We start from the raw sequence: 19,151 nt of genomic DNA, 5'->3' as shown, positions 1-19,151 counted from the left end.
ACTGTAGGGATTTTTTTTTGTTTGTTTGGAGGGTTTTGTCCTGAGGAGCCAAAACCCCTAAAGCTTTGAACCGAGTTATCAATGTCCACCATTTCTGAGCTACTTTACACTCATAAAAGTGTTGATTATGCCAAAGAAATGTATAATAAATACTCTGTGTGTGCACAGGGTTGCAGGAGTTGGGACTTTAAGCTGTGTGCAATTCAATAGGGTAGAGTAGGAAAAATATAAAGGAAAAACATTTCCTGCACACACGGGGCTCGTAATTTGTGGCTCCGCTCCTGAACACACTCAGTAAAATCTGATAAAGACATTTTATATGTTCCTTTACAACATACTGAAACCTTATTCAGATTTTCCCCCCAGAGCCACCAAAACATGTTCCCTACTGCAGCTTTAAATCCAGCTTTCTTGTGATACACACGATTTCAAACCAACTTTGCAGTCTTACAAGTGTCTACCAGAATAAGCAAACACATCATGCGCTACAATGTGTGTACATATGCTGCAATTGGGCTTAAATACCCGTGAGCTGTGTACATTGCAATAGGGTGGAGTTGGGAGGGGAGGTATTGGGGCTGGGGGGTATTTCTTGCACACATGGGGCTCATAATTTATGGCTATGCTCCTGCACAGTCTGATAAAGACATTTTATATGGTGACTTATTGTTACACGACTAACGTCTTTTATTCCTCGTATTAAAAAAAGAAAACTTACTCATTAGGCCCTTTATTGCTTTGGCCTCGCGTAGGCTACTTCTCTCACCAATGCGGCGCACGTGCACGAGCGGTGTGCGCAGACCGGGAGCGCGCGCGGAGGCGGTCCGGGGCTTCCTCAGTTTTCTGTAATCGCTTTTCTGCTGCTGCTACCTCCAGTTAAATAGCAAGGACACGGGAGCGAGCAGGCGGCCGTGAGAGGATATACTTTTTTCGGTACCTTGGGATTACGACGCGGAATTGCAGCATCGACGGCCAGCTGTCAGGTAAGGTCGACACACGCGTTCAGCCGCCGTAGATCCGCGAAAAGTAACTAAATGTCCCGTAAAAAGTGTCGTTTTCCAGTGAAGAAGAAGAAGAAGGGAGGAGGAGGAGGAAAAGAAGGGGGAGGTGGTGGTGGATGTGTGGGACGAGCCTCCCTTTGTGCCGAGGCAGGGTCACTGCTCTTCACCGTACAATGTGGACACTCCAGAAACGGCGAGGAGCCACACGTTTACCCCCCGCACCGCCACCGCACACCGCTCCGCTGGCACTGCCGCCGCTCACCGTCCTCCATCAGCCTCGCCGTCGGTTGTGTCGGACGAGTCCGGCATTAACGCCTTCTCCTATGCGCATTTTCATTGAGTTTAAAACACCGAGGCCTGCTTCTGCTTCTTTTTTTCCTTTAAATACCCCCCTCAGCGGTAATATATCGCACCCTTCTCCTCCTCCCCCCGGCCTTTTAACGTTAGCTAGCTCCCAATTATGTTTATGGTCGCTTTTGTTTTAGCCGGCCCCTTTTGTGTGCTTCACCCCCACAAATGTTGACCTCCTTGCTCTGACAAAGCAATGAAGTGATGTCTTATGCCACACACACCTCTTAACTTGTGTCCGTTGTTATTTTTGAGGGGATATACGGACACTGGCATCTCGAAACCGGGTACGTTTCAGCCGTTGGTGTCCTTACCGTCACCGTGAAACGCCCCCCACCCCCCCCCCTCCTCATAGAAAGACGACCTATCCCCCGCTTTAGTTGATCGCTTTGATTCATTTCGTGCCTATCAGAGAGCTTAAATCGATCAGTTTTGCTTTTAAAAAATAAGTTCATGATATTTATTCAAGCCCAGGGGCGTTTCCAGGATTTAGAAAAACAAAACAAAAATAGGTGGCATATTGGGGGCGGGGGGTGGGGGGGGAGAAAAATCTGAATCAGAAACAAATACAGTGTGGAAAAATGTTGTAAAAACATGTTGGGTATGTGACATGAAAAATGGTGCTTAACCACAGCTTGTTTTTTTTTTTTTGTTTTTTTTTAAATTTTTTTGCAAAGTGGCAACACAGTCAAAGGGTAGCAACTAACAGCAACCAGACACTACTGACAATCAGCTGCATTCAGTAACTTCAAGAAGACAGATGCAACGGTGAGGCTTGAGATTGACATTTGAATGTGGTAAATGCATTAGAGGATTACCTTGCTACAAAGCATTTTGCCAAATTGCAGTATTTGCTCGTTGTCCGTTGCTTTGTCACTGATGGCTTGTTGCTATTGGACATTCCCATCTCTGGTCAGTCACCTCTACCTTAGAATGTCCACTTCGCACCACCCCATCTAAATCACTGGATATGGTTTTCATTTGCCATGTTGCTGCCAGTTATGTTCTTTTTTTTCCCCTTTTTTTGGGCACCCCCGGTGCATGCCCGCCAATTTCATAACTTTTAATGCAACATAATTACATGAAAAAGAAAGGGTTTGAATAGAAGTGGATATAGAATAGAAAATTAGCTTCACTCTGCACTGTGAAAACCCATCAGCTTCACTCTGCACTGTGAAAACCCATCAGCTGATATTCTCCTGACATCACTGATGATCAGAAATGGAGGGAAAGTTTACTGAGATCATTCGAAGGCAGCTAGCTCGGACTCTTTGATGCTTTTAGATGAAGAAAAGAAAAGAAGCATAGGGCCTCTGCAGGACTTCATGTTACTGTAATTTGACTCTCGCTATCGGCCTTACTCCTTATCCTTTTGACTCCTTGGGGTGAACACTCATGGGTTTTTAACGCAAATGTATTCATGCAAGTAATGCAAAATTTACATCACTAGCTTTACTGCGTGTAACTTTTAACATGAATTTAATCTAAAAGGTCATTATTATTATCAGTTTGTTTTTTTAAATGGTTTAAAACCTCCCAAGGTGAGCTCAAGTTATCAGCTGAATCATCTGAAGTTCAGCAAGCGCTGGGCAGCACTTTCATGAAATACCTGTTATTACCACTAGATGAAGCATTGTAGGAAATTCTTAATTATAAAGATTTCCTGGCAAAAGCACAGGCACGTTTCTTGAGGAAGTGGAGACTAGAGGTACAAAGAATTGCCAAAAGTAAAAAGAATAAAACATTTTAAGTTGCCCACAGGTAAAATGATGCCCCCTGGTGGTAAGGTTTTAGATAACTTACAAAACGTAACATAGCATAGGAGAAGTAGATTTATTTGTTTATAATCTGCAAAAGAATATGTAAATAGTTTTCAGTCGGGGCTGAAGCCACCCCACGGCCCCCACTCTGGACACACCCCTGTTCCAGCGTTGTCTTTGTCGTTTGTAAACAAATGAGCAACAGAACCAGGGTAGTGTATTGATATTTATATTTTCCATCCACAAAGAGCTTTCTGTGTCTCAAACTACCACATTATCCAGTAAAGAAGAGGAGAGAGTATGACACAGAGCAGTGACAGGACCTCTAGTTTGTTTTAGAAATCTAGGCCAGTGGAGTCTACCTAATGACTGCTCTGTCTGTAACCCCTAGCAGATGATTGGGTGAATGTCTCATTATATTCTTAACAGGGGCCTTATACATGTGTAATCTGCTGCACTGTAAGCTTTGACAAATGTCTTTTCATCAGCTTTCACTCTGCACAATTTTAACCCTCGCCCACACCCAGCTTTCGATTTAGATTAAATACATTTTGCCGTCCCCAAGTCTACCCAACTATCAGACATTGTGGAAACTTGCAACCTATTAATATTTGCATGTTCATTTATTGCTTTAGGGCCCACGATGTCCAGCGAAGTGCAGAGACCAGACGACAGCCCCAGCACAAGCGGGGGAAGCTCGGATATTGAGCAACGGGAATCGGTACCTGCTGAACAGGAGCGAGAGCAAGCACAGCCCAAAAAGAAGGAGACTAAGATCTCGAGTAAAACCGCTGCTAAACTTTCAACTAGTGCCAAGAGGTAAGAAAAGAAGAGAGGGCTTGAATCTGGCTTTGAGAGCCGAGCGTTTACACAGGAGTTGTTTGTTAAACTGAAGGCCTCTCCCCCTTCTTGTGCCCCGGGGGTGTGAAGTAATATAAAAAGACTGCAGTCCCACAGGCATTGTCATTTCAAACATCTACGCGATTCAGTGTGCCGCTTAACCCACAGAAAGGAAGAAACTCACACAGCTCTGCGCTGAGGTGTCACTGCTGTCATTTATAAAGAGAGATTCCCGTTCCAGCCTGTTTGTTCGACTGGATGCGCCTCGTGCTCCACAGCCTACACCACCACCACCAACACTTACCTCCAACCAGTCTTCGCACTTATTCCCAAAAAAGACAGCCGATGAGAGAATTATGCAACCACTTGGCTTAGGCCACTGAGTCTTTTTATAACAGAGACTGACATTATGAACATCTCTGGGGGGGTTTTGTAAGCAGAAAAAGCCAAAACATGGGCGGACTTCAGCGTTGTTTTTGTGCAGCAGTGCCTGAATCCCAATTTTCTGGTTATCTGTAGCGAATGATCAAAGCTGTCTAATTTATCCTTGTGCTTAATAAACAGATAATAGGAATACTTAATCTGGTTATATTTGCGATCTAACACTTGAAATCTGCACTGTTATAAACTGTTAGTAGTTTTACTTTTACTCACACAAACATGACTGATTTGCATATATTTAAGGCAACTATCAACAATTGTCCAAAACCACAACTTCTGTTCACTTCTCAGTTTCTTTTTTTCTTGGTGGTGTGGCTGATGTGGAAGCTGCTGACCAATAATTGACTTGTTTTAAACAGGAGGGTGGAAAAAATCACACCAACGGACTAGTCTAAAAGTAAGAAAACATTTGGCAATCAAAGCTGAGCACAAGCTAATGGACAAAATTATATGCTCTCCATAGACATATTGGATTTTTATTATGAGCCATTTGAAACAGTTAATTGTATTCTTAAGAAACCAAATCATATTTTTAATATCACTAAAATGTGTGGCACAAATTAGTAATTACTTCTTTCCTCGCGCGGATGTGCCGAATAAGGCTGCACTTGGCAATAACCAGTAGTATCACTGCAGGAGCGGAAGGAGAGGAGGTTAATGTGCACCTACTATTGTAGCACCGTCCACCCTCCATAATGCACGTGTGGCCCAAGTGGGTGGATGAGGGAGGACTACACAGACTGGGAGGTTATTTCTAACTTCCAGCATGAAGAGACTTTTACATGCCGACAATTATGGCTGAAAAGAAAAGTGGGTGGATATTAGGTGAAAGTGAAGAGGTGGAATTACATCATGACATATTTTGGCTCTTTGCTTCCTTACCTTCTTCACAGTTCTACTAACTCCTTCAGCCTGTTTTTAGATGTTTAAAATGTTGCACCTGCCTGTCCTCCACTCTTCATCGTGCCAAACAACACACAGCAGCTTTCCACTGACAAAGCAAGCGTCTCTCCAAGTGCAATCGTATTACTCTGTAACTCAAAAATCAATCAAACTGTCAGAAATATCCTTCTGTTTTCTCCCAAGATGCTGATAAATCAGTGTAACCGCTTCCCACACACAAACACACACACGAGCATGAGCTTGTCATGTCCATGTTGGTTGTTTGTGGAGTTTCTGAATGAAACTATAGTGAAGCATGTTCAGTTTAGTATGACTCTCATGAAAATGATCATATTAAAGCATCAATAATTATATCATCATCAGTGTGGAGAACTGTATTGCAAATCCACACTGTTATTACACATATTACATGTCAGCAGGTTAAATGTCAGGGCTGACGTACAGCCAGTCATTGTCTATATGAACGTACTGCAGAACTTTCCACCTAACTTGAGGGGAAGTTCACATCTTCCCCTGAGAGAGGATGAGGAGCACCGCAGCCCCGGTTAGTGGTGGGCACGATTGTAAAATCACAGAAAACACTTCCCTGGTGTTGGCATTTAATAAAATAAAGACAATTAATTTAAACAGTTAGTATTTTAGGTGCAGACTATCAAGGGCAGCAATGTCTAATTGCGTAGTCGACCACAGGCGTGGACACTTGATTATGATTTAAGCAGACTCAACATGAGTACTGTAGTATCATATTGAGTTTTTAGAATCTCATTTATAAGCCATTTAATAGAAAAAATGTTTTCTAGTTGAGTAAACGGAATCCTAATTACAAGAAAAACCTTCTTTTAGGGGAAAGGCCAGAACCTCTTTGGAGGTCGTCTGCATTTCTATCACTGAATAAATGCACCAAGGAAATCTCCACTCTTTCAGATGAATTTTAATTTGCAAATCTTTCTTTTGCAGGATTCAAAAAGAGCTTGCGGAAATAACACTAGACCCACCTCCCAACTGCAGGTAAGGAGATCTTACACATTCGGAGCATTGCTGTAATGACTCATAACCCTGAGTGTAGATGGTAAAGCTGATATGGACAGCAGCAATGAGCCGTTTTCATGGCTTTTCTCTGAGAAAAAAAAAGGAGATGTAATGCAGTTGTGTTTTTGTAACTCACCCCATACTGCTGCTGTTTGTTTGTATTTTTTGTTTGGTGTATTCGAGTGACTTAAGGCCACTGTGGAGTTGTTGTTGCTGCTGCTGCATAATGCATGCTGCCTTTTTTTTTTTCTTTAGATGACAGTATTCTGGTTCCTCTGAAATGGTGGAAAACGAGTGTGCGGTGTGACTTTAAAACCTGTTTCGATTCTCGTGTGGGTCGTCCCCCCCCCAGCTCGCTGCGCTGGGGATTTACCACAGACAATGGTTATTGTGTGCCACTGTCGCGGCTCTGAGCCCTTTGAGGAAGAGATACGGTCGCGAGCGAGCGGCAGGCCACATGTGCATCGGTCTCTGCGGACATGACAAAAGGCATACCTTTGGGAGGAAGCCAGCTTTTATTAACCCAAACCACACAAAGTGACACTGTCATTGATTGTGCCTGTTTATTACTGCACAATAATTACTCTCTGAATCAGCACTCGACTGCAAATTAAGAAAGAAAATGGACGCCAGTGTTTGTTGACACTTGTGGGAGATGCTGATGTTTTCTGACCACAGTGACTGGCTATATCCGTTCAGGCACCTGCTTAAAATGATTAAGGAAAACCGCTTTGTGTGACTCATCTGGCAATTTGAAATTACTACACCCTAGACGGCCTTGTTTATTGCATGAATTAATCACCCCTGCTGGGTCTCATCAGAAGCCCACCATCATTAACGATAAACATTGAGCTAACCTTTTCATTTCAGCTCACGGCTCGGTTTTGTTATTGTACCGGGGGCTAAAAGAGATGTTGTTTTTTTTTTTCCTCGAGGTCTCTAATCTATTTCACTCCCACCCCCCTCCGTCTTAAAACTAGGTTGGCTCACATGAAGGATTTAGCTTGAGGACACAGCTAAGTCATTTGAAAGTAAAATAATCGCTAGCGGAAATTTCACAGTCATCGTCTTAGTGGGGGAACTAGTTGCCTGGGAAACAATTAAGCTTCTTCAAGATAATCCTTTTTGTGTGTGTGTGTGTTTGTGTGTTGCCTTTCTGTATTTAAGATGACACCAAAAACCTAATAATGTGTTATTTGGTTTTTTTCTCGTCTGATGTAGTGAACTAGATTAGCCCTGTGTTAACAATGACAGGGGGGGGGGGGGGGGGGGGGGGGTCAGGTGCAAGGAAAAAAAGCAGACGATCACAGCACAGTTTATATTCTCGCACGACTGAGCACCAGCCGCTGCGCTTGTGTCGTCATCATTTGTATGCCACACACTCCTCGCTCCTCCTGGCCAGGTTAGCCTGAGAGGTTATTCAATTCATTCCCCCCGCGACAAATGGAGGCACAGACTGTTGCCCCCCCCTTTCATGAGGCAGATAGAGACTTGTGTCAAAGAGATTCACTTTTGTACCCTCAGTAAATGCAGCGTTGGTGGCCAGCTGACGTACGTTGTCTCAGCTCAGGAACCATCCAGATTATTCCTCCATTTGTGTCAACGGTCAGAGAGAATTTCTCTTTTTCTGTCGTACAGCTAAAAATCTGCAGTCTCCTTTGTTTCACCGACAGTCTTTTCACCTTCAGGGCAGTGGAAGGGATCCCGCAGCTTTGCTGACTGCAAAATGGAGAGCCCGTCTTTGCATATTTAGCCTTCTGTTTTTTAAACATGCACAGCAGCTCTGAACTTTTTAGGACTTAAGATTAATTAATAGTACCTCATTGAGTAGGGCCTATGCTGTAGTGTATTTGAGGTGGTCTGGGCATCTGATCAGGATGGCCTCCCTTAACCCTTTAAAGCCGGTCGGAGCGGGCACGCTCCGTTTTGCGTAACTATTTTTAAATCCCGGTAGCTCTGCAACCACGTAAGCTAGCGCAATAATTTTTTTTGCATATGAAACTGGAGGAGTTGTACTTACATCTTATGCCATCAGCTTGTCCTCGGTCACAGTTTCCTTCCACATATAGCTTTGCAAAAACTGCATAAAAAGCACTTGCAGGAAGAAAAACATAATATTCCAGAAACACGCTTTGCCGATCCGATCAGCTGTTCGCAACACTTCCTACGTCCATCAGCGTGAACTATCGCATGTCCGCCATGACCTGCCCGAAACCGGAACGTCATTTTGTGGAAATGTAGTTTTTTACCATCAGGGCCTCATGAGCCTATACTGGTGTTTTTAAAAGTTATCTTTGACTTTCTGACTTTCTGTGTCGTTTCTGGGATGCTTAGGACTCATATTGCACTGCTGGAAATAGTTTATTTTGATGCATATGCTGCTTTTTTGCAAATTTGCATTATAATATTTATTTTCGTTTTTCCTGCAGTATATAAAAATTGGTGTATTTCAAAAATAAAACTATGAAGACACTCAAAATAAATTTCCTGTGGTGGGAAACTATTTTGTGCAACTTTTTTGTATTTACAGTTTTGAGGGATAAGCCTCTTAAATTTCTCTAACTAGAAATATATGTTAAAAAAACAAAACGATTTTCAAATTTTTTTGTAGTTTATTGCACTTTTTTGCAATTTATGTAATTATTATGCACTTAATGCAGACATATTATTAAAATCTGGGCTATAATGGTTGTATTGATGTATATCAACTTGAAATGCTCCCAAAAATGGCTCCACAGCATGTAAAAATATAAAGTAAGCTCTGGCGGACTTGGTTCTATGGTAGGTCTTAAAGGGTTAAAGGGTTTTCCAGGCATGTCTAAGTGAGAGGACACTTCGGGGTAAACGTAGAACTCACTGGACACATATCTTTTGCCTGCACTGGAACCACCACAGGATTCCCCCATGAGGAATTGGAAAGCAGTGCTAGGGAGGGCGAATACCATGGAATTTGGAATACCATGTTTAGTTGGATTAGAAAATCGACAGATGGATGAGGAGTTTTTTTGCTTTCCATGTTTCTGGTGCTGTGTGTGCAGAAAACTGAAAAATATTCCCACCTGATTCTCCTGAAATTATCGAGTTCATGTGTAAAAATGTCTCATCAGTGAAGATGTGTGCTAAGAGTCCAAATTTACCTTTCACATCTTGGGAGGTGTTGAAGATCTAATTTAGTGAAGCATCTATGGCAGGAGGTTCCCACTAGATAAATATAATAAAACACCCACACATTTTCTTCATTCCACGTTCCTGTGATAACCCTCAAAATGTGTTGTTTAAATGAGCTGCCTGTCTTGATAAATCTCTCTTACTAATGTTTCCTGTCTTTCTCTGGCTGTAGAGAGGCTGCGATATTAATGCTTAAGTTGTTTTAAAACAAAAAAATCTATTTCTATGCAGTGTGAACAAAACTGTCATACCTTCAGTGCAATGTCACCACTTGGAAATCGCAAGCCGGTATTTAAATGTGTCTCCAAGCTTTATCTCACCCTCGGCTTTGTGACAGTCTGCTTGTCACCTTGGCAGTTGTCATGCATCAAACGAACAGGAACATGTTGAAAGCCCAAGAGGATTTGACATGGCAATTATTCTCACTGTCATACACTTCAAATATATTGTACAGGCAGCTTGTGCTTTTACACCTATTGAAGCGTATAAAGCAGCTTTTGCAACGAATTGTTTTTTTTTGGGGGGGGGGGGGGGGGTGAGGGTCCCTCTCTTTCCATCAACATGTGCAAATATTGCATTGATCTTACTAGGATGAAGTTTTGATTAGATAGGCTTAAAGCGAAGCATGAAAGGCTTATCACTAATACCAGATTTTCAAAGCCACAGAGATTCAAATGTATGCTGCCATCATGTGAAAGTGTTGCACATCTTCAGACAGTTAATCAGGTTTACAAAGGCTGCTGACCCACTGAAGGCATTTTATTTTTCATAAGCCCTTTACTCTCCAGTAACAATACAGATTATTTTCCCCTTTATTTGATTCTTTAAAACGGCAAGAAAAGGTCTCATCATTTCCTAAATCCCCCTTTAGCACAAATTTTGTATGATGTGCAAAAGGTACCGCTAATATTCTGGTGCATTTAGTGCTTAATCAGATTTTAATCTCAATTGTGATTCTGGCTTCCAACGATTATGCAAGCAAAATAATTGGTATAAAGTGATTACCGACTTGATTTCACTTTAATTGAGTGAAAAGGTGTGTCATGAATCAAGCGCACACCTTTCCTTTACTGCGGTGTGTTTTCGCTCCCTGAAAGCCCAGATTCATTTGTTTGGCTAAGCTGAAGCCAAGGTGAGTAATGTGGGATTTATACTTCCGCTTTAAACCCTTTGGAAATCCTCCATCGTAGCCAAATAACATCCGTCCGACTGTGATTGGCCTGTTCGGTACCGTAGTGTCCTCCAGCACACTTCTTCTGCTGCTGCCATTTTTTTTTTCTTTTTTAAATCCGCTAAGAGAATTTTTAAACTCAAGGAAAGATATTCCACCCCCAGCTAGTGTTTTGGCACAGAAAATCCAGAACAACACAGGCGTTGTGATGGTTACATCGTAGGCTCTGCATTAGGCTCGAGGCGGGGATTATACTGCGGCGCGAGCGTGGACAGCTGCACACACCACGAACGAGTAGTCATTTGTGTTGCGCTCCTTCTAAGGCTGTAAGGACGCATGTGGCGTTGGTCAATCGTCGTCGTAGTGTAGTCCCGGGGAGTCGACATTACGACGAGTCATAAAAAATGGGCAGGCGTGCAGACATCTGCAGAAATCACTGCACTTGCCATCTGACAAAATTTACATCACGTGAACCCAAGCACACACTAGCATACTCATGAACATGGAAATTATAGCCAAGTGAAGCATTTGTCAACAAGATCCAAGTAGTAAAGTTTTTGCAGTTGAACCCTTGGAAGGACTGTCGTCCACCTGCAGCTGTCTTTGTTTCCGGATCTTTTACCCAGTCCACTTTTGGTAGTACACGATACTTAGCTTGGCTTCAGCTTGTTGTCACTCTTTTCCTCCAAGGCACTCAAGCCCATTGCTGCCTTAGGCTGTGTTCGCCCTCATCTGCTCCCACAGTGGAGACAGGCTGGCAGGGATCAGCATTTGCCCTTGCAATAGGGGATTTTCTGTGAAAAACACCCACTAGTCAACTCCCTTTTAGGAGAAACCTGTGTCCTCCACGCCTGCCTCTTTTTTTTTCCATTTTTTTTTTCATTTGAATTATATTTAACGTTCAAGGAAACATACAGTAAAAACACGTTTTTAACATGAAATAACTGCATGTCTTTTAAGCTAATTAGAAGGTGATCATTATTTTGCTTATGATCAGCAGCTTTACTAGTGAGTGGGTGTCACGTGTCCTGCCTCCTGCACGCTCAGTCCAGGTAATTACCTCATCCAAACCACAGAGAGTATTTTCAGCAGTGCAAACTCATCAGGCAGGCTATTTCCTGCTGTGTGAAAAAAATGGCAAATGTGGAAAATATCCTGACTTAATTCTCCATAAACTGTCTGAAATTCATGTGCGAAAATGGCTTTTGACACAAAACACAGAAAATATAGGAATCCCCACAATCTAAGAAGTGAAAACCAATGAATACCTGTCATTGTCAATGGACTGTGTGACTAAGAACTAAACATTGTGAATTGTTTTCCACCTCTGCCTGAATATTACAAGTTTGAGCTACAGCTAAAGAAGTTAAAACATAATTGCCCGTCCAAGGCTGCAGGAACAAAGTGGAATCATTTTTATCAGCTTTATCTGCTAAATCCCTTTTCATCATCATCCCCCATCTTCCTCTTCTGCTCTGTTTTCTTAAAGTACTCTGGCCAAAAACACTCTGTTCTACTTCTCAGCTTATTCCCTGACCGATCCCTTCTTCATTTCTATCAAATCACGAGTTGTTACTACTCAGCACAGCAACATTTCAAAGAAAAATCCAACCGGGGTCCAAAACCTGCTGGTCTGGACACTGTGCCATTTCATCTCACAGTCAGTCAAACAAAAACTTCCATTACACCCTCGGAGGAGTGATTGCCAAATAATGCTCAGCTGCTTGAAACGTTAATATTAAAAGCCAGCTTTTTGTGTTAGCCCATCCACACTCAGAAACAGCTGCTATTGTTCAGCAATCACGGCTGAATAATCCGTTGCTGAAGAGCTAGACATACCAATTTCTCCTCCTGAAGCAAATCGAATAGATTAAAAGCAGGGCAGCCACAACCTACGGTGCACTTTGAGTAACAAGTTCAGCTCTCTTTTCTGTCAGGATGCATTCAGGGAAATGTAGGAAACCACTAACTGAAGTAGATAAGGTTGAGGGAAGCTTAATTAAAAAGTAGTTTAAAACAGAACAGCTTCTGTGCCGATTATAAACTAAGAGAACTTAAACAGTGTAAAAACACAAACAGTTAGTACACATTAGTACTGTTTAGTAATTATTTAGTCTGTGTTTATGCAGTACATCATAAAAGACGTCATAAAAGCAAAATCTAGGAAACCATTTGTTAACCAAACGGCAGGCTAGGTTAGAGACTGAGAGCCACTGCCAGTCCAACAGCTAGAGATTGCTAAGCTATTCCTAGAGCTCCTTGGCACCCCTGTTGTGATTTACAGTTTCATTATGTACTTAAAATGCTGATGGAGTAGACTAGTCGCACACAACTGACCCCAATGTAGGCCTGGGCATAAAGAACCATACCTGCTATGACCAGGTCCCTCCTATATTTTCAGATCATCTCCCTGCACTTTGCTCTTTCTCATGGTAAACTTCCAAAATTTGTTTGGCCATAAAGCCTTATTAGGAGTGTTATTATGAGTGACTTAACTTAGATAAACATGTGCACCTATTTTTGTATGAAAGTCACCGCACTACACATAATTACAACTAATCTGTCAGCGCAACCTGGCAATGCACACCCTGATTCAAGGTGTGTGCGTGTGTGTACATCAGTTATATGCTCGCTACCTTAGCAGCTGTTGTTGATTCACTACATCAGATGTCTTTACTATTAGAGGAAGACTTTAAAATACACTCAAATGAACGATTAAAATGAATGTTTTGGCAAGTTTCCATCAAAAACAGTCGTCCTTCAGTCTCAACAGAATCTTTCTGTAGAGCCAGCTGTGCAACATAGGAGGTAGGCCTGTCTATAAAGATAATAAAAAATATATGGTTTTCAGAGTTTATGTTATGTTAAGCAAACAAAGACACCAAAGCAAAGTTTTCCTGGCTAAGCATGATTGGTCTATTTATAGTTGGGGCAAAAATCTGCTCGCTTACTTAAGAAAAGTTTATTTATGTCCTTCATGTTTCTTCACTTTTTTTTTGTTATAAACAAAATGTTAAAAATGAATAAATCCTGATAATTTTCCTTCTGTGAAAGGTGGAATGTCATGGAATGTTAAATTAGACTCCTTTTATATTCGGATTAATATTCTTGCTGCAGCTTTGTTTTTCCAATTATACCAACAAGTATAACTGATAATTATAACAAAACATCTGCTATTCTTAAATGTGAAAACTTCAGCTACTTTCTTGTTATGCAGGTTTTACACTGTTTTCTGACACATTCAAGACTAGATTAACGAAAAGGTTATCAGTAGGTTAGTAAAAAAACAATCCCGTCTTGCAGGCCTTGTTATTTTTTGCTGCTTGCTTTGAGCGTCAGCTAGCTGCCTCACATGCCTTCTTCCTTTTGTTTGGGTTTGAATTACAGATGTATTACATGGCTGACCTTTGGAGCAAATGGTCTTCTTTGGTCTATGCATTTCCTTTTGTGTTGACATGATTCCAGAACTAAGCTGTCACTGCTTGACGATATCAGGCAAGCTGTTAGAAAAATGTCCCTTTCGCACTGCATCACATGCTTGCTGGCTCGAGTACGCACCTCCATCATCATCAAGACTCTCACAGAAATGAGGCTGCTGTTCTTGTAGGTTCTGACCTCTAATTCTCTTCTCGTCTTGGTGTCTGAGGTGGCTGTGCATCGGTTTTGTGCCGTGCCCCTCGGGGGATTATGCGTGAGTGACACAGCCAGCATAATTTTTCATGGCGTTAACATTAAGCACAGCAGGGAGGGCTTATCAATATTCATGAAGGGGCGGAGGGACCAGAGGAAAAGAGACCGGGGTGGGCTCCAGGAATACCTCCCGGGTGTTTGAACTGATAAACGTATTGTGTCTGGAAGCATCAGTGAATTATTATTGGTGGGATTTTAGTGCTGTGATGTGCAGCAGATAAACAAGCACCTTTTCTGTGCTTCAAGGTGTTTCAACTGCTTACCTTTATGAAGTGTTTCTCCACTGTGTCAGCCGCCCAAATACAGAGACAGGCTGGATGACCGAGGAAAAAAGACATATACACACACCATCTGTCACTGGGGTCGATCATTCACTCTGTGATGGATTTGTTGTATTTCTGTGCTAATTTTGCATCCAGAGTGTTTTTTTATGTAGATACACTTGCGTTATTTGCATCCTTCGGTCAAAAAAAATACATCATCCTTTTTGCGGGTTTTCTTTGATGTTCACTTCACTGTGGAGACTGATGCACGTGCTGAATTTCTCACCTTCATCTGCCATTTACACTGGTGTGATGCACGTGAAAATAGGTACACTGAAAATAGGCTTGTCTGTGAAATGGGAGACATCTCGAGCTCAAGTGTCAGTTAAAAGTATCGCGATTGATGGAATTTGTTGTTTAGAAGAAAAAAATAGACCACAGTTTTCCACAGTTCTGTCTTCGGGTGTTTTTCCTTTCTGTCTAACCAGCAGTCTTGAATAAAAGGCTATTTAATGCACAACAAACTGAAAAAGATTATTTTTATGTCACCAGATGTTATCGACTTTATGTCCTCTGGTCATCATGTTTTCTGTGTGAACACAGCTGTAGATTCTCCACTGCTGTTTCGTTTTTTATTCTGTTTCTTTTCCAATAACAGTCACTGACAGTAGTCACAATTTATGTTTTTAGTAAAACATTGGCAGTTTAAAAAACAAACTTCTCTTTCACTTAACCGAATGTCAAAATAAATCGCTTTCTGAAATGTTGGAGCAATCACCTTTCATATGTCAGCTCTGTAATTACACCTCCAAAACACTGGTTAGTGGCAGTCTTGGTAGATGTTTCATCTTTTTATTGTTTTCTGTCTGAGAGAGTAATATCTTCTGTTATCAGTTTCCTGGTTTAAAAGTTCATTCACCGCTAACCATCGAGCACAAGTGTTTTTCATCCCGTACCAGCTCGGGCAAACTCCGGGTCAGTGGTCTTGGAGCACAGCTGGTGACGCCTGCATGGCAGTTCAGTTGTAGGCTGTCTACAGGATGAGAACCACTTGCCTCATAATCTGTGTGGTTCGATTATTTATTTAAGGGAGTGTGTATGCACCTACATGGACTTCATGTTGACATAAACTGAACATCATGTGGTCCAGACTGTATAATCTGTTGCTCATATGCACAAATGAACCAAGTGCTCTCAAAGACTATCAGAAAAATGAAAGATATCTTAAGTGTGCATCCGTTTTCGTGTCCCTACATAAAAGCTCCTGAAACGAATAGTTTTTCCAGCCAAACAAATCTGTCCTGACTGTTTTTTCCCCTCACAAAAAAGTTTAATGTGCAAAGGTAATACCGTAAGTTGTTTCCTATAGATTGCAGCTAACATATGCTCTCCCTCTGACACAAGCCACAGTTTAATTCATCCTTAATGTTTTCCACTATGGCACTTGTTTGACAGTGAACGCGGTCCGCCTTGATTCATGTGTGTCATTGGATTCTCAATGTCCTCATTTGTGAGGTAGTTTTCTGGCAAACATTTGTCCGCACTGTTATTAATGGGTTTGCGGGGAAGTCGAGCATGAAGCATGGCGTGTGGACATTTTGTGGTGGATTGTTGCCATTGCAGCGCCGCTTTCACACAAGCAGTTTAGGTCATTGAGAATGACTGAATGGTAATCTGAGGCTGGCAAGTAAGCAAACAGAAGGAATCTTTTGGCAAGCGAACAAATACTGTAACTCACAAGTAAACAATTGCTCTTAGATCCCATTAGCCTTCTGACTGGGATCTTAAAAAGTAATAGATTTCCCCCTGAAGTCACAAATCACAGCTCCTGCCAAGAAGCTTTAAAGTGTCTTAATGACATATTTGTGGTCTCTGGGATGAAATGTTAACACTCTTAACGTTCTGTTGTAAGTGGTGAAATGAATAATAACCAGGGAATAAAAACGTGCAGCTTTAAAAAAAAATCTTGATACGTTTCTCTACCTGCAAACCTTGGGGCTAACACGGTGTCGGGGGAATAGACCAGAGAAATATCGGGCCGTGTAGCAGATCTGGCAGCTCAGCTTGTTCTGATCACTGACCTTTTTGGTAATAAGTCCACTCCCTCAGCCAGGAGACCAAATGGCTGCCCAGAGTAGCTTTGTGGAGGGTGCAGAGAGGCTGAAGAGACGGCTCCAATTACAGCTGAACAGACTTTAGTGGATGGCTGTAAAATGAAGAGTATTAACATTGCACACTTGACTAATTTAGTTCATAAATTGCAAGAGGGTGCAGTTTTGTCTCGGAGGCAAATCTGTTTTTTAGGCAGTTTTCTTTCCTGGAGCAGTGTTCCTGCAAGTCCCTGCCCAGGCAACCAGTTTGCATGTCAGCACAAATTCTAGCTTATTTTATTCAAGCAGAGCAAACGTTTATAATTACCCCATGATAGAGTTCCATGCTCATAAAGCAATTATAAAAAGCTTCTGTACACACCAGTTATGATTTAGATCTCGGCATGTTCTTTGAATTTTATTTATTTTCGCCAAATTGTGCACATTTGGTTTGTCGGGCCTCATTTTAGGGAACCGAAGTTTCTCCTTAATAGATCTGTCATCCTTCACTTTAGGTACACAGCATGTTCTTTGTCGACTAAGTGGTATTTTTATGACTCGTATGGCTCTATGCTGTCGTTTATGCAAAGCATGTGTGCGTTATGCTAATGATATATGCGCCGCTTTATACATTTTTAGCTTGAGGCAAACATTTGCACTGCACCAGATGCTGGCAGCAAGCATCAGGAACATGGAGAGGGAAAATGCTTACCACACTGAATTCTGTGTCGTACCTCAGAAGCATTTGAAGAGATCAGATCCTCTGTTTATTTACAGCTTTGTGAACATGGGAAGAAAAATGCACATTTATTAAGAACAAAATAAATCTGTTTTCATGACTAGTAAAACCAAAGATAAGATTTTATGTAAGTCCTGCAATCTGCTGTAAATTGCCTTTTTTTGTTTTTTTGTTGTTTTTTTTTAACCAATTCCTATCATTACTAAGTGTTTATTCTATTACTTCCAAAGTATATATCCCCAAGGCTTTTACTGTAAAGGAAAAGACAGGAAGAAGCTCTAGCTGCACATGTGTAGAACAAACAGGCTTTCTAGTCCCTTAAGCAGCCTTGCTTATGATTGGCTGCCGCTCACAAATGGAGGGCTTTATTTCCAGTGGGTGAGGTTTCTCTGCTAGCAATCAGAGCTGTACTTTTAGGAAAAAATATTTTTAAAAAATAAAAGAAATTTGCTCTTGAAAACACAAAATAAAACGATAAGTTAAAGGTTTGATTTCTATGCGAGTGCTGTTTGTGAAATATTCTAAATAGCCTTTTTCTTCACAGTAATGGAAATACAGCTGCATGAACATGACAGACTTTTTAAGTAAAAGGCTTCTCTCATAAAGTATACTTCCTCAGTTCAATACTCACAGCCGTGTGGATTGATTGAACCCAGCGCACACACAATCGTCTCCCTGTGGGAATCAAACCGTATTATTCCCTTCAACTTGGAAACGCATGCATCCACCTACTCAACCATTTCCCTTGTTGCTGTATAAACCTTCCGGTCAGTAATTGCAGTATTCATTGTACAGACTAACAAAAAAAGGCTCGATTAAAAAAACAAACCATGTCATTTGAGACAATAAAGACGAGAGAACAGAGGAAGGAGGTGTCACCCCGGCTGTCGAGCTGCACAGTAATTGGTCTTGGGGCTCTTTCACGGTTGGGGGGAAAGAAGATTGCTTCATTATAGTTCCTCTTCTGATAACCGCCACAGCCGCTGATAGAAAAGAAGATCTTAACTGAATGGCGGTGCTGTTAGGGGGGGAAAAGCGCCTGTGGGGAATGAACTGGAATGGCGAATAATACAGATAATAGCTTTATTTGTGCTTAGCGGTATTCACAAGCTCCAAAACATACTGATTCACATTCAATTACGAGTTTACCTCCCTGTTTTATTTATCAGCCCCTCGGTGCAGTTTGTGGCTCAGACAGCTATTTACCTGCCACTGTAAACAGCTCTGTGTGTGACAGTCTGCTTCTGGAGCTCTCTGTTTTTGCTCTTTGTTTCGCTCACCCGCACACGCACAGCATCACGTTTGATTATGTTTGCATGTTTCTGTCGGTGACCTTTTAGATTATGTGCAAGCAATATTGGATCCAACAGCATCTTTTCAGTGTCACACTCCCTCACCCTTTTTACGCTTTAAAGGTGGCGGTGTAGTTTCTCGTTTCGGTGAGAGTGCCAGCTGTGGTTAGCTTGAAGTCATTGGCTTCCTGTAGAGACCAGTTTATACAGTGGTTAGAGGGAAATAAAATCCATAGAAACCTTTAATAAAATCCCTGCAGCTCACAGCTGTACGTCTATATGTTCTGTATATAAACAGCCATATTTTCAGATAAACATTTCCAGAGTTGTTGAAGATATTAGTGACTGGGGAGCTGAATTCATCTATGTGTTTTTAATATAAAAATCAGATGCAAACGCTGGGAAAAAATCCTCGA

At 41.7% G+C, this 19,151-nt stretch overlaps 1 protein-coding gene across 1 annotated transcript in view; it reads left to right on the top strand.

The window, feature by feature from the left end:
* Positions 1–815: 815 nt before the first annotated feature.
* Positions 816–19,151, top strand: part of ube2e2 (ubiquitin-conjugating enzyme E2E 2) — a 36,013-nt gene continuing 17,677 nt past the window's right edge. The window contains exons 1-3 of the mRNA XM_006801781.3: positions 816–983; positions 3,745–3,928; positions 6,251–6,301. Coding sequence (XP_006801844.1) covers positions 3,753–3,928; positions 6,251–6,301 — 227 coding nt within the window. The 5' untranslated portion in view covers positions 816–983; positions 3,745–3,752. The remainder of the gene's footprint in view (positions 984–3,744; positions 3,929–6,250; positions 6,302–19,151) is intronic.

Source organism: Neolamprologus brichardi, chromosome 11 (genome assembly GCF_056152115.1).
Source record: "Neolamprologus brichardi isolate AB-2024 chromosome 11, ASM5615211v1, whole genome shotgun sequence".
In the NCBI taxonomy this organism is placed as follows: domain Eukaryota; kingdom Metazoa; phylum Chordata; class Actinopteri; order Cichliformes; family Cichlidae; genus Neolamprologus; species Neolamprologus brichardi.
The sequence above is the reverse complement of the archived record's forward strand: the minus strand, read 5'-3'. Positions and strand labels throughout refer to the sequence as shown.